General features: G+C 40.6%; 1 protein-coding gene across 1 annotated transcript in view; it reads left to right on the plus strand.

Annotated features, from left to right (window-relative positions):
* Nucleotides 1–15021, plus strand: part of APBB2 (amyloid beta precursor protein binding family B member 2) — a 165270-nt gene that overhangs the window by 72297 nt on the left and 77952 nt on the right. The window contains exon 4 of the mRNA XM_066548483.1: nt 2825–3625. Coding sequence (XP_066404580.1) covers nt 2825–3625 — 801 coding nt within the window. The remainder of the gene's footprint in view (nt 1–2824; nt 3626–15021) is intronic.

Below are 15021 nucleotides of genomic sequence, written 5' to 3' on the forward strand. Positions count from 1 at the left end.
ATCTGTATTTCTTCTTCTCTTTTTGCCTTCTTTTCTCTTTTTTTTCTCCCTTTTCTCACATCTGTCTGCTTCCAAGAGCAGAGGGAAGCTGGCCGTGTGCGTCCCAGGGCGTGGCTGGGAGTGCAGGATGACAGCCAGCGAGCAGGCCCATGGTCCCCAAGAGAGCAGCTGGCTTCACTCTGTGCACTCCTTGTGCTGCTGTCTGCCTGTTCACTGATCATTTGGTCATGATGGTTTGATCAATGAATCACCTGAGATGGGGTCAGGAGGGGAGATGGTGTCTAGTGAAAGGTTTGTTTTTGACATTTTTCTGCTCATGGCCTACACCAGCCCAACTTGACAGGCAAGTCACAAACACTGTGTGAGCCACAAAGGCTCCTTAGCTCAGCGTTGAGCAATGTGCCAGTGTTCATCAAATCAATGGAGAACCTTTATCAAGCAGATTAGTAAAATGTAATACATTGTGTTGCAATGTTGCCAAGGTCTTATTCTTAACAATATTTCCGAGCAATGAAACAATAACAGCAGGGGACAAGCTAAAGATAAGCTGACAGGCAAATACTTAAGCTTTATCCAGGAAGATTATTTTTTAAGAAATTTGTTCAGTAATAAAAATAGTGGCGAACATTGCATGAAGTAGCTCATTTGTAACAGAGGAGAATAAATTTGTCTTGTTCTATGTTGTGGTGATTGTATTTATGGGTGAAAAGCATAGATGCTTGTTTTAATTTGCTGAAGCATGAAGTAAAATGTAATCTTGTGAAATCCCTAGATACCATGCAATTGCACAAATTCTAAAGGTCAGGCAATGTAGGGGGGAAATTATCCTGCCCTATTACTTTACTTTTTTACGTGACTTTCATGTTGTCAGACTTTGAGTGATTCAGAAAGAGAGTACAAAGCAGCCATTTGATATGTAGAAGCTGTTTCATGTAAAACATTTTGGTAACATCTGATCAGAGGCAACCTTGCTTACATTAGACCTGATTGGTTTTGAACAAGGTCCAGGAAGCTCTGTGTTTATGCCGTGTTTATCTGAGAAGTAATTTATAAAGTTCCTTTAAATTTTGTAATAGTTGAGTTTTAAAGTGTCTTGTGGCTTAAGTTTTTTCAAGGATGCTTGTTAGCCATTGCCTAAGATAATGTGCCATGGGGTGATCCATCTTCTAAAGAATTTGCAGTTGGTTTATACTGACTGGCCAGGGCTTGAGAAATTGGCAAATATGAACAGTTGTAAAATTTAGTTTAAATTCTGTTTTTAACAATTTTAGAAATTGTTCTTCAACACCTGGATGGGTGATTCAGGGAACAAAGGGTATTATTACTTGATCTGCTTGGTTTCAAATGAACCAGAATCATGTTTGCAAGTGAGCAGCTTTGACAGCACATCAAAGAGGAGGGAACACTGGTAACTGTGCCTGCATTTAGGTATCAATGTGAAGTGCTCCTTTTCACTCTGTTTATGTATTATATTTTCTTTTAAAACCCATATATTTAATCTCTTGTAAATCTGTACAGCAGTCAGTTCTGTCATATATCAAATGTACAAAGATGCAGCACACCTCAGCTGGAATGATCTGTCATCAGCTAGCTCAAATTACAGCTTTTCATTCCTGGATAAGCCCCTGATACCTTTTTATGTGCAATATAAGCAGTCAATGATAACTGAGAATTAGGAACAACAGAAAGGGCGTTTCATGTTGTGGCAGATGGGAATGATTTATTAATTGGCCTCTAATTTAGTTGCCAGGTATAAAACAACAGTGACTGTTACAGTAAATTGAGGTGTTCATGGAGTATTGTGCAGATTAGTGGAAGCCATAAATAGAGAGTACAGGAACAAATTGCAGGGTTTTTAAAATGAGTTTTTTAAAAGAGCTATATTTTGATAATTTTTAATAATCTAAAAAATGTGTTCCCTCAATAAACTTAATATTTTTTCAAAATATGAGCTGTGCAAATGGCTAAGAAAAATCAGAAACTTGTTTAAAAGCAGACAAAAGAATTTAACAGTGTATGTTCGGTTGTATGTTTTATCCTTAAGCTTGAACTTTGTGAGCTATAGGAATAGTAAACCATCTCTGGAGCAAGTCTTTTGTTTGAAGTTGATTGAATTCCAGCAGGGTATTTTGTCAAGGGATTTTTTTCCCTGCCCCTGAAAATCAAATACACCTTTGTGGTCTTCTACTTGTCTTCCCTGACCCTCTACTTCCCTTCCCTAAAAAGAAATAAAAAAGGAAGGTGGCAGGGAAGGGAGGGGAAAGAAAGCAAGACAGAGAAAATGCAAGTGTTAGGAGTCAACAGCTGACCAGCCAGTCAGGGTTAGCAGTAACAGCACTGCACAAAGATGAAAAAGAAGCAGCATCTGTCTGCAGTCTGCTTAGAAATAGTTCAAATTTCTGTTTCCTGGTGATGAGCAGTTGAGGACTTATTTCTCTCTCCATCCAAGACAGAGGTGAAATACTGAAAGACTTATGGTATGATAGTGAGAGTCCCAGGCATTTGCAAAGGGCATCCCTGCTGTCCCACAGCCTGCCTGCAACAGATTCAGAAATGAAAAACCTGCCATAGAATTGTCTTGTATGGGGCCAAGCTTTCTGCTTTTTCTCATCTTTGTGGTCCTGATAATCTCTCTGTGTTTTTTTCTGACTCTGTTCTTCCTTATTGAATAAGATAAGCTTTCGTCTCTTCTCTTACCCACATAGGTTGTGGTAATTTTCCTCCTGTAAAACAATTACCTAAGGTGCTACATGCCCTTACCAGAAGCCCTAGCAAAGAGTGAATGCAATGAATGTGTCTCACCAGTGTTCCCTTTGCTTTGCAGTCGATTCCGGCGTGGATGCCCTGGCGGTGTTTATGGCGAGCGGCAGCACCACGGACGCCGTGAACCGCAATGGCCCCGCCACCCCGCCCAACACCCTGAACCTGCGCTCCTCCCACAACGAGCTCCTCAATGCAGAGATCAGGCACACGGAGACCAAGAACAGCACCCCTCCCAAATGCAGGAAAAAGTACGCGCTGACTAACATTCAGACAGCCATGGGGCTTTCTGATCCAGCAGTTCAGCCCCTTCTGGGGAACGGCTCTGCCAATATAAAGCTGGTGAAGAACGGAGAAAACCAGCTCAGGAAAGCTGCCGAGCAGGGACAGCAGGATCCCAACAAAAACCTTGGTACCACTGCAGGCATAAATGTAACTTCTGAGAAGTTTGAAGGCAATGAGCCGATCCCACAGGATTCCTCTGGCTGTGAAATATTACCCTCGCAGCCAAGAAGGACCAAGAGCTTCCTGAATTACTATGCAGATCTCGAGACATCAGCTCGAGATCTAGAGCAGGGTTTTGCTGGCATGGAAGATAAGTCTGCACAAAGCAACAGCCAGGCTTCTACCGTTATTGTCAATGGGGAAGTCCTGCCCCGGAAACAGAACAAGATGCCAAGCCCAGAGGATGGCCAGGTTGCCACGGTGTCATCAAGCCCCGAGACAAAGAAGGATCACCCAAAAACTGGGGCCAAAACAGACTGTGCCCTCCACAGGATTCAAAACCTGGCCCCAAGTGATGAGGACTCCAGCTGGACTACCCTGTCCCAGGACAGCGCCTCGCCGAGCTCACCCGATGAAACAGGTACACAAGCAAAGGTTCCTCACAGCCTTGTTTTAGAAAGGGATTGCTTAGCTTTCCTCAGCTGGTGCCAGGAAGGACAGAGGTGATCTAGCAGTTTCACTGGGGAGCTGGATTGTATCAAAAGGCAAGCACTGGCCTTGCACACAGCTGCTTGTCCACTAGGGAATGCTTGGAAGCTTCCTGGTTGATTGTGGCAGCTTTAACAAAGGCACCAGCAGATGGCCTATACAGGGTCCTAGAAATATGCTGACTGCACCTCTTGCTACTTTATAAATAATTACTCTTCAATAATCAGTGGGTGCGTGTTGTGAGAAGAACATGGTTATCAGGAGATGCTGAACTACTGATAGCTACCTACACACAACAAAAAAGCTTTTCTGAATGATGATTTTTAGGTTCAGTGAAGATTTTTACTTTTGTAGTGCACAGCTTTGTTAGTGTGCCCACTACATCCCAGTCATTTGATGATGTTCCCTCCCTATGTGTCAACATGGGTAAAGAGAAACCCTTCCAGCTGAGGAGCTGTGCAGTGAGCCCTGGTGGTGTCTGTCCTGGAGGGCTGTGCTTTTGGGCATGGACAGGGCTCTTCACTGCCACTGCATCTGGGGTAGGAGGAGAGAATCATGTGGAGTCTTCACAGCTCAGTGCTCCCCAAGCCTTGCATTTATGCTCCAGTAGTAAATTTTAGGGCCCAAAGAAAGAAAGAAAGACATTTATCTAGGGGGAAAAATATGCAGTAGAGTTTTAGTCATATGACTTGTGGGAATTGAAGAAATCCTGCAGTATTGAGAGCAGTTAATCCATAAAAGAATGTAGTCCAGCAGCTACCTGGGGTATTAATGATGCTCAGTGCAGAGATTGTGTTTAGCATTTCAGTTTATGCAGAAATATGATAGAAATATGGCTTTCTTGAGAAGACACTCTTGGAAATAACAATATGCTTCTATTAGGGCTTCTGAATTGTTTTGTCTTGCTTTTCCCACTCTTAACAATATTTCATTATTTAAATCCTAGAAATCTGAATGTTGTTTTGTGAGGTATTTTTGTTGTTTTGTTTTCATGTGTTTTCTTTTGGAGTTGTGTAATTCAAAAACCCTGAAAACTTTATTCTTAATTGATTGCACTCAGAATGCATAATTGTTTAGATAAAATCCTCCTGAAGTCTCCTTATGGCAGGACACTTCTATGTGTAGTTTAATAAAAAGGTGTTTTCAAGAGCCTTGACCTTCTCTGAGTGGTGAGGTAAAAAATAAATACAACTCAATTTAAAGATACAAAAATCCTGATTTATTTAAACAAATGTTAATGTTGATAAACAGATATGATAGAATCCATTATTAATGGACCATTAATAAAAACAGATATTAACAGATATATAACAGATATATTAATAAAAACAGATATGATAGAATCCATTATTAATGAACACCACAAGCACAGTACAGTATAAGAAATGTGTTTGGAGGAAACTCTTCTTTCTTATCCAGGGGAATTAGCTGTATGTGCATCTACATAGACCTCAACTTTCAGATTATTTTATTAGTGCTTTCAGCTATCTAACCTTCTTTTTGAGATTTAGTACTTCAAAAAAAAAAGTCTGTGGGGATTTTAGAAGCAGAAAAACCTATAGTCAGCAAAACAGTGGGATGTCATCGAGATCTTAGCACATGCCAAGCCCTAATGGGTTTTCAGACATCCTTCCTAGAGACAGGCAGTGACTTTCCACCAGAGCTGATTGACACCCAGCACTGCAGGCAGTCCCCAGACAAGGAGACCTGCCTCCCTTGGCCTCAGGCACTGCATCTCCCCTGGGAGCTGCTGTGTCTATCCAGCTGAATCCTCTGTCATTTGGAGAGTCTTATGAATAACCACACACCAGCTCCAGGTGCTTTTAATACTGCAAAGGGACCAGAACTGGGTTCACATCATGGGGAGTGCTTCCCCCTTCTCTCTCAAGAAACTTTCCTTAGTCTGGCTTTTAAAGGAATTACATCTTGTGTTATTACACCATCTACCTATTCCTTCTCTCCCTCTCTGTGTATTTATCAGTTTCACCTGGATAAAATTTGCATGTATTTGTATTCATTGTATGAGTATATGTGGTGCAAGCAGCAGTGAAGCACATGCCCCAGAGCTCAAACCTAGGAAAGAATGAGGGTGATGTTTTCTCTTTGTTTGTTTTTTGTTAAGAAGCTCCCTATGAGGCAGGCATATTTCTTAATCTTTGTATCACCTGAAAAACAATTTCAGTGGAAAGTTATTCTGCCATAGTAAAGTGCAGTGCTCTGTGTAATAATCTCTAATGAATTAGAAATGGGGATTCTTGAGGAAATAAAAAGAATTCTTTGTCTCCAAACCAACAAGAAAATTGGAATTTGCTTTTGCTTTCTGTTTTAATTTAAATAAAACCCCCTCCTTCTAGAGCCAGGAATAGCCCCATAATTAGGAAAGTCCCTGAGATGTGGGACACATGGTGCTAGAGAGCCACAGATATTTCTTGCTCTATGCCAGCTGCCCCTCTTGCCCTCTTTGGGGTTGTGGGAGGATGTGCAGGGCAGCAGCCTCCTCTGGCTCCCTGGTCTCTCAGCCTTTGGGTCCATGGTGCTTTGTCTCTTCCTAGCTGAAATCAAAGGGGTATTAAAACCACAAGTGTCCTTTTTCAGGAGTGCTGCTGCTGTGTGCAACTGCAACATACCAGTGCCTGTCTGCTGCTGGTCTCTGAGTAGAGGGCAGTTTAACAGCTGGTTCCTGATAAACCAGTTCCATCCCATGCAGAAAGGGCAGCTGGGAGAGCAGCCTTTGGGGATCAGTAGTGCTGCTCTTGCAGAGAGCCTGGTGCTCTGAAAGAACAGCATGGCTGGGGAGAATAGCTCTCCTAATACAATAAAAATTACAGGAAATCATGAGCTTGTCAGAAAGACTTATAGCAGTGGCCAATTCTGCCTCTGATTTTAACTGGCATCTTTGACCAAATTAAAATTAAATGATGTCCCCTTAAAAGCACAACTCTTCCTTGGCAGTACCTATCTGATACAGACAATAGGTCTGTTACTTGCTGAGAACATGATTTCTGTGTTCCTGAGTGGGGAAAAGGATTTATGTATTAAAAATACATTCAGTTACATTGTGGATTAACACAAGTCCTATAAAACTAGACAGATAACCACCTATACAGTTGTAGGGTTCTAAGTAACCACCCAATTTTCAGATTTTTGGGAATAAGAGTCTCTGCTTCACACCTGCTGTTCATCTCCTAAAGGCTGGCAACTTTTAATATTGGGCTGTTTTATTTTTTAATCCTGCATGTTACTGATAACCATGTCTCAAGAATAGTGCATGTTTTATAGTCTTAGGCTTGACTGTTTGCTGACTGCTTATGAAATAAGAAAGGTGACTGTTGCTCTATATCCCCAGTGTGTGTGTAGATATTCTTCACATTCTGCATGTGAAATTACTAACTGCATGTTTGTCTATTATTTAGCCATCCCTATAAGAAGATTTTAGGGTCAGTTTAAAAGAAATAAAACTTCAAGGGCAGCCATGGTTATACACTCTTCATGGTTTCAGGGTCTACTGGTAGAAGGCTATAAAATAAATTGAACTTGATAATAAATTGAACTTGAAAGATGATCCTCTCAAGTACACATTGCCACTATCAGTTGCACAGGGAGGCTGCTTGCTGTGTTCAGGCAGTCAGGTTGGTTTTATTCTGTGATTCTCAGTGGAGCTACCTACATCCTTACCTTGGATGTTTGAATGCTCTGACTTGAAATTCCATAATTAAGAGTGGCAATCAGCACCCAGATCCCACAATTAAGAGGAATAATCAACAGCTTTTTGATTTGAGATAGATAACAAAAATGGGTATGTAAAAGTGAATTAACATGCCTAAATTCAGGAATGGGAGAATAAATGCTTTATATAGCAGTAATTAATATCCTCTTCCAAACTCTGTTTGCAATTACCAAAATCTGGGGCTACGGAAGAGGTTTTCCAGACTGTGTTACAGTTACAATTTCATACTTAACTGTTTGCCAAAAAGATAATGATTTTTCAGTTCATCAGAGCCATTCAATTTCCTCCCTGGAGTGAGCTTGGTTCAGCTCTCCACCTGGTGTCCCTTGAGATGTCTGGTGGGTGTCCAAGACAGGCAGCAGAGAGGAGGCAAGAGCTAGGACTTGCATTTGGAGAAACAATCACAGCCTGAGCAGGATGAACATTAGGTAACACTCACAGATGAATTAACCAGCTGAATAGAGTTTGAAACACCTGCCCTGTAGTGCAGAAATGAAATTTGTTAATTTACTGTGTCTGTCTTTGTTTTAAAAATAGCTCCCTATTTGATCTCTGCTGTATTGTTCCAAAAGGGTCTGGGATGGTTTGTCATATTCTCTGTAAAAACAGCTCTCTCCTAGTGTGACATCTCTCCCTGGGTGCCTGGGGCTGGGGGAGATTGAGTTTGAAGACAGTTGCCTTGTGGTGGCAGTGCTCTGACTACTAAAGCATTGCTGTGGCTAGCTCTGTCCTTTGGCTACAGGCAGTGTCAGATGTAGCCCAGTCCTAACTGGCACAGCTTCATTGATTTTGACCTTATTCCAGCTGAACTTCTGGCCACTTGATGGGAGTCTGATCACTGGGTTGTCTTGCCCTTGATATTTCATTTATTGTTTGGTGTTTGTGTTTTCAAGGACACTTCCCATGCTACCTTAGTAAAGCACATAATTCCTAATCCAGAAAATATCATAGTCCTGCTTTATATAAGTGCAGTACTATGATTTTGAGAATGTTAAAAATGAATATTTTTCTATTCAGTAAAATGTGTAGTTGTGATATAAACAAATGCTTGCAGGGCCTGTACCTGGAACATGTGGAATACCTGCATGGGAAAGCAAAAGGTGGCAATGGGGAGTAGAGGTGGTGCCAAGACAACACAGAGAAGTAAATGCCAGCCTCATGCTACTGCCTGAGTGGTTCACAAGATGCCCAGAGCACTGCACATTTCCCTTAACTCCACAATGCACTTTACATGAGTGTGTAATGTTAAGAGATATTAGGACATGCTTTTTGTGTGCTGTAGCCAAGTGGAAAACCTTCTGAGCATCTGTAGGGCAGATTCAAGTTTCAGAAGTGGTAAATAACTTAATCATGTAAGGTACTTAACTTGACAAACTATTTTTGGAAACTTTCCAAGCTTCTGTAGTTTAGGGATAGAAGTGTGTAGTTCTGGATGCTGCATGTCCTCTCTGAGGTTAAATGCATCTTGCTGGAAAAACTCTTCTATGCCTAGGATTGTCAGACACAGGGCCAAGCAAAGAGGAAGGGAAAAATAAATCACAGAAGAGAAAACAAAGGTAATGGGGAAAATCAGGATGCTGATTTCAGAGGGATGATAATGCAGGAAGTTGCACAGAAAAGCCACAATAAGCTGATACCAGACTAACTACCTCTCCTTAAAAAAAAAACCTTTCCAGTTCATAAAGCTGTTCAAGTAATAAAAAATTATGGCCAAAATCGATCCAGTAAACCTCTGCCTCAGCACTTCTGAATGCTGCATAGAAGTCAGGCCAAACTTCAATCCACCTGATTGATGCTTTGAAATGGGTATAGATATCTCTGGGGAAGGGAAGGAAGAAACAGTATTACCTTTGGGAGGAGGCTTCATAGGCACGCCTCTGTTGTTAAGGCAAGCTGAGAACAAGGTTATATTCTTCTAGGTGGGGTCTGTGTGCACTGAAGCTCTTTGCAGCCTGTTTGGGTGCTTGTTTATCTTCCAGGCTCCTGTATGTCAGCTGCAGGAGGTGTGGTAGAGGAATGGTGTTGCCACTCAGCAGAATGAGTCTCCAGTCTTTGCAGTGGCCCTTGAGCTCTCTGAGGACCTTGCAGTTGCTGGGGTAGCAGTGATTAACCAGGTGTACAAGCTGGGGATGGCCAGCACACTTTGGGGGTTCCCTGTTCTGAAGATATTCCTGCCTCTTTGCACTCTGCAGAGTGGAAATGCAAAGCCTGGCCCCTATGGTTGTTCCTGTGAGCACCTGCTGTGATCCCAGTGTTGGGCCCAGCAGTGCTGAGCTGGTCTCCCTGGTGCTCTCAGAGGAGAAAGCTGCTGGGGGAACATGTGGGTTGTGAAGTGGGGAGGATAGGCTGGAAGATGGGAACATGACCTGGAGGAGGGATGCATTGGAGAGGGAAGCAAAAGGAGAGTGAATAATATGCAGCTGTGGAGATAAATAAGGACTTGGCACCAACTGCGGGAGAGCTGGAAGCAAGCACGGGTGTTTGTAGACAGTAGATTAGGCAAGCAAGACTAGCACAAAGGCCATGACAGTAAATCACATGGACTAAGTTTGACAGCAGAAATGAGTATTGGGGATTTTGTCTGTGCTGGGGTGTTATTTTCACGGAAGTTCTGAAAACTTAACACAAAGTGGGGAGCTCTGAGTTATTTAGTACTGAAGTACTGCCAAGAGAAAGTCAGATCCTAGTTCAAGCCCCTGTGGAAGAAGATGTCTTTACAGGAACACAGATTTAAATCCTCCTCAAGTTCCTGACCTGATATGTTTGCATCTGGAGGTGTTTCTTGCAATCTCCCCAAATTAGTGGCTCCTTTATGTCCCAGTCTCTCAGTGCACTGGTTCCTTGTGTGCTGAATTCTCACATAAGTCAAGAGCTGACTGAAGTTGAATTCAGCTTTAATTAGCAATACGGGATTGGCTGAAGTGGGGTTCTGGGTCCCTTGAGTCACCATGGTGCTGTTCAAAGTTATGGCATTGCACATATAGAAATTTCTGGATGTACAGAAACCTATAGCATGTACCACCAAGACATGGGATAGATGGTGCTGCAGGCAGCCTTGGGTTTGTTGCTGTTGCATCCGGAGAAGGTGGGTAGATCAGAGCAGTACTGAGCACCTCCATGGGCCAGAGGAGGTGTTGTGTGATGTGACCTGGCATGCTGCAGAGACCTTGCTCTGAACTCAGTCCTCGTTTGAGAGTGGATGTCTGGTCCCTGCCTGAAGGGACATGAAGCCTTTTTAAGCAATCCCATGAAAGCACATGTATTTGCTGTTAAGACTTGATTGCTTCATTCCGAGGGCCCCTGGGTACTCAGGATTAGGCCCTAAATGTCCAATATCTGGATGCCACAGAACTCAAGATAATGACATTAAGCGGGCTCCCTGCAGTGTCTGGATCTGGTTTTGTAAACCCCAGCAGTGAGTGTCCTTCAGCTTGCAATGTAGGTTTGTCCATGATCTTTGGTAGTGAGAAATCACTGGGGAGAGAGGGAGAGGACAACTCCAAATGTAAAACATATATTTTTGCTTCCTGCTTATAGTATCTCTGAGGCATTTTAATCCACTTTTATATGGTGGTGTTTTAGGGATTGTTTTTTAACTGCTATTCATTATGTTGATTATTTTATATGTATATAATTTGATACACTGGAATGATTTATTATGTATTAAGACTACTTCAAGGCTTTAGCTTGAAAATCATTCTCAGAATTCTTCAATGAAACTGTTCCTTAATAAAACTATTTCATCCTGAACAATAACACAATGTAACTAAATGCATTTTTCATGTTTTTAATTGCTTTTGAATTGAGATTCTGCAGAGCTCAAATTTTAAACCCTGCATCAGTTATTAACTCAGACATTGCAGGGCACTGAGAGAGGAGTAGCACTGTCATGATCCACAAGTCAGAGCTTTAACTTTCTAGAGCACATTTTTTGTTTGCACGTAACTGATAAAATACTCTAAATCAAAGGTTATGGCTTTTACTTCTTGGAAGTGGATTTTGGGCACTGCTCTGAACCTGAGAATTTTTTAGTAAGGAACAAGGGACCCCATCCCTCCTCCCCTACTCAACATGAAAGCCAAAGACACAACTCAAATTGGCCAAATTAATTTTTAAATTAGAATACATTCCCATTCAGACCTTAATTTAATTTTACTTGTACTCTGTAAGAAAGAGACAGTCAAGTTATCCTGGTCATTTTGTCTGACATGATTCTTGGCTTTGCTTAAATTATTGATTATAGCAAGGGGAGGGACTTTGCAATGAGAACAGCGCTCTCACTAATAGAAGCCTTTCGCTAAATCAATTTCTACCATTCCTGCAATGCACCTTCAGAAAGTCAGAGGTTTACAGCCTTAAGAAGAATTTTGTCTTCAAAGAGTGGATCTTTGCTTTACATTTTTTTAAACTTTTCATGTTTATACAGGCAGCTGGAGAGAAAAAAAAATCAACATAAAGATATTTCCGGGGGCTGATCTGCAGGATGAGGGGCTGTTCTGGTTCAAAGTTGAACTGATTAAATCTTGATTTGATTGTCATCTAAAAGCTTGTGGGCTGAAAGTACTGTTTCAAAAGCTTGTCTCCTAAGCAGAGTTGGTCAGAAAATACATCAATGTCTTGCAAGCTGGAATTAATTCAGTGAAGGATGCAGTATATGCACACACTGCTGAAATCCATGTATAGCCATCTCTCTTATTTTTTCTTGGCTTATTAGGAAATGCAGTCATTTATATGGTCAACGTGTGGTGTTTTCTCTGTTACATTTACTGGCAGTTGAATGGGGGTGGCTTCTCTTCCCTCCCATCCAAAGCACCATTCCTGGTTCGACTAATTAAGTGAGTGTCTGTTTAAACACAGCAGTGTATTTTCTTATATTTGAGTTGGAGATGCTGCACAGAAGGAGAATATGAAGCTGTTGGGACATGTATATAGCAAACTTAAAGGATGCTGGTAACAGATCAGTACATGTTGAACTATACAAGAGCATCTAGTAACTGTAAGTAACAATTCTATTTTACTTTTTCATAGCACTGGTCAACAATGTCACTTAGGCCTGGATGCTGAATACATTTTATTTGTTATAAAAAATTCTGCCTAGTGGAAGATCAGCTGGTATCTGACAGTTTAGGTTGCAGCAGTATCTTCCTGAATGCTCATTATTTCAATATTGAATTGGCAAGTGATGTTTTATACTTGTGATCCATAGAGCTTGAAGATCTTTACGTAAATTTAAAATACATTAAAAACCAGACTTCTGATTTCTCCTTTACATGTGACAAATTCTTCCCCTGTATTTTTCTTGTAGTCAAAGGGAAGAAAAAAATATCTCTAAACAGTATAATAGTGGTACCCCTAGTCATTCTCTAAAGTTCAAGGTAAAGGAACTTTTGCAATACTGAATGTGTGGTTTGGAAGTTAGAAAGATGAGACAGTTTATAGCCAGTATTGAACTGGGAGCTGTCAAAGAATATTGAGTAATATCTTGGATATTTTTTTGTCCTTCTTGACAGTTCTAAACAAATCAATTTGTTGAGGTAGAAAAAGGATGTCTTATTAGAAAGCTGACTCACACAAAACCTTTACACAACTTTTTCTCTTCATTACAGGGGAATGTAATTAAACAGCACAACAGTATTTGCTCCTTACAGAAACAAACTAATAAATAGTTTGGTTTGGCTTTTGTAAAATTATTTGTAATTTAGTTCACTTTTTTCTTTTGTGGGTAAGGTAGCATTGTTTGTCACACTCCAGCTCTAGCAGAATTTCAAGATAACATTTGGTGTAAAATTACCTTATTTTTCTTTTGTGCTTAACTAAAGCAAAACAGTAAGTTTCCCTTTCTTACCCATGGAAGCTGTCAGTGGATCAACTAAGAAACTTTGTAGTCTCCTGACTGCTTAATTTCCTTTGGTTAATTGTGCTGAAACATAACCAATGCTTTTTGTAACAAAGATATCTGATAAGTAGGAAGATGATGTCAGAACAGGGATTTCAGGGCTAAGCTTCCACTGGCATGGAAGAGGAGTTTATTTCATTTTTCTTACAGGATCGATTTTTTCCTGCTGAAATGGGTGTGTTAGGCTTTGTAAAATTATATTGCCTATGTGTATTCAGTTTTAGTACAGGAAATAAGACTTTTATGCAACATCACAATTAATGGATGATCATTAACAGAAAATTTGTTTTCTATAGTTCTGTTGATTTCATGTCACAGGTGAATTCTCTCTTTCAGAACTCTACTCCAGATTCTGGTACTTTGAATATACCAAGCCTATTACCTAAGATTTTTTTAATCCTACAATTACTTCACAGGGAAAATGCAGCTTAAAGAAGCTGCCTCAGGAACAGGGTGACAGTGGAAGTTTCCCCATTCTCTGTTCCTCCCAGTGGTTCTGGTCACATCCACTTTAAGTATCAAAAAGCTGGTCCAGAAAATAGTGGGGCATGGTCCAGTGTACTCAACATTTCCCAGAGGAAATCACCTTTTCTGTGGACAGGTCTCCCTGGCTGGAGGGAGCCTGTTGTTAGCCTGGGACAAGCTTCAGCTGTTCCAAGATAAAACCAAGTGAGTAGTGACTCTGCTCCGTTGGTTTTCCAGCAATGATGCAGAAGGGTGGATTTTCTCTCTGCCAGAAGTAAGTGGAGATTTTATCTATGTGTTCAACCAATGTTTGAGGTTCACTACTTCCAAATTTTGTTGACATCAGTGCAAAACTGTCAGACAGTATTTAAACAAAAACACAGGCAAAATATACTGATTTTAAAGTTGCACTCCCTGCAGACCACACTTAAAAAGTATTGTAATAATAATTACTGGTTGTATTTTAAGTATTCAAGTGTACAACTGAAGCTTTATTGTGGGTGGAGGAATAAATCTAGTATTTGCATAGAGACCTCTTTTGTTTTCCTCTGCAAAGCACCCCATCTGCAGACAGGGCAAATGGACAGATCAAGCATTGGAAGTAGAAGGGAGGGGAGGGAGTTTTCACATGTTGCTCTTTTATTAGTAATCCATTTAATTTTGCACCCAGATATTTTCATTGCACAGGAATACTTATAGATGTGATGCATTTATAAAGACTAAAATAAAGATGAATAAATTCTTCAATCTATGCCAGTAAACCAATTAAAAACAAAAGGAAAACAAACATAAATTCTTTTTGGAACTAATGCACCTTGTCCCTAAATGGGAGTTTAAAAACAATGTGTATTCAAAAGCAAGACTAAATTTCAGGTCGTTGTTTATATTTTTAGGGTTATGCTTTCATTTTAATTTTGTTTTTTCAGCTTTTACCTTTTTTTGAAACTTGGGTGATTCTGTGGGTTGTAATGAGAGGTTTTTTGAATATTTGTTGATTTGGGGTTTTTTTAAGTGGACAAGCTGCAATTTTCCCATTGATTCCAAGAGTTAGGGAGTTTAAAAGTTCCAGGTATCACAAGACACAAAGTCATAAAAATTTCTGTCAAAAATGCTGAAAACAAGTGTGAGTTCACAACAGTAGTATTTCGTTTCTTCAGTATTTTAAAAGTAAACTTTTTGAAAGGAACCTTGCAGCTTGAATTCTGCAGTAATGAGCAAATCAACTACTTCATTTGCTAAA

This window comes from Molothrus aeneus, chromosome 4 (genome assembly GCF_037042795.1).
Source record: "Molothrus aeneus isolate 106 chromosome 4, BPBGC_Maene_1.0, whole genome shotgun sequence".
Lineage (NCBI taxonomy): Eukaryota > Metazoa > Chordata > Aves > Passeriformes > Icteridae > Molothrus > Molothrus aeneus.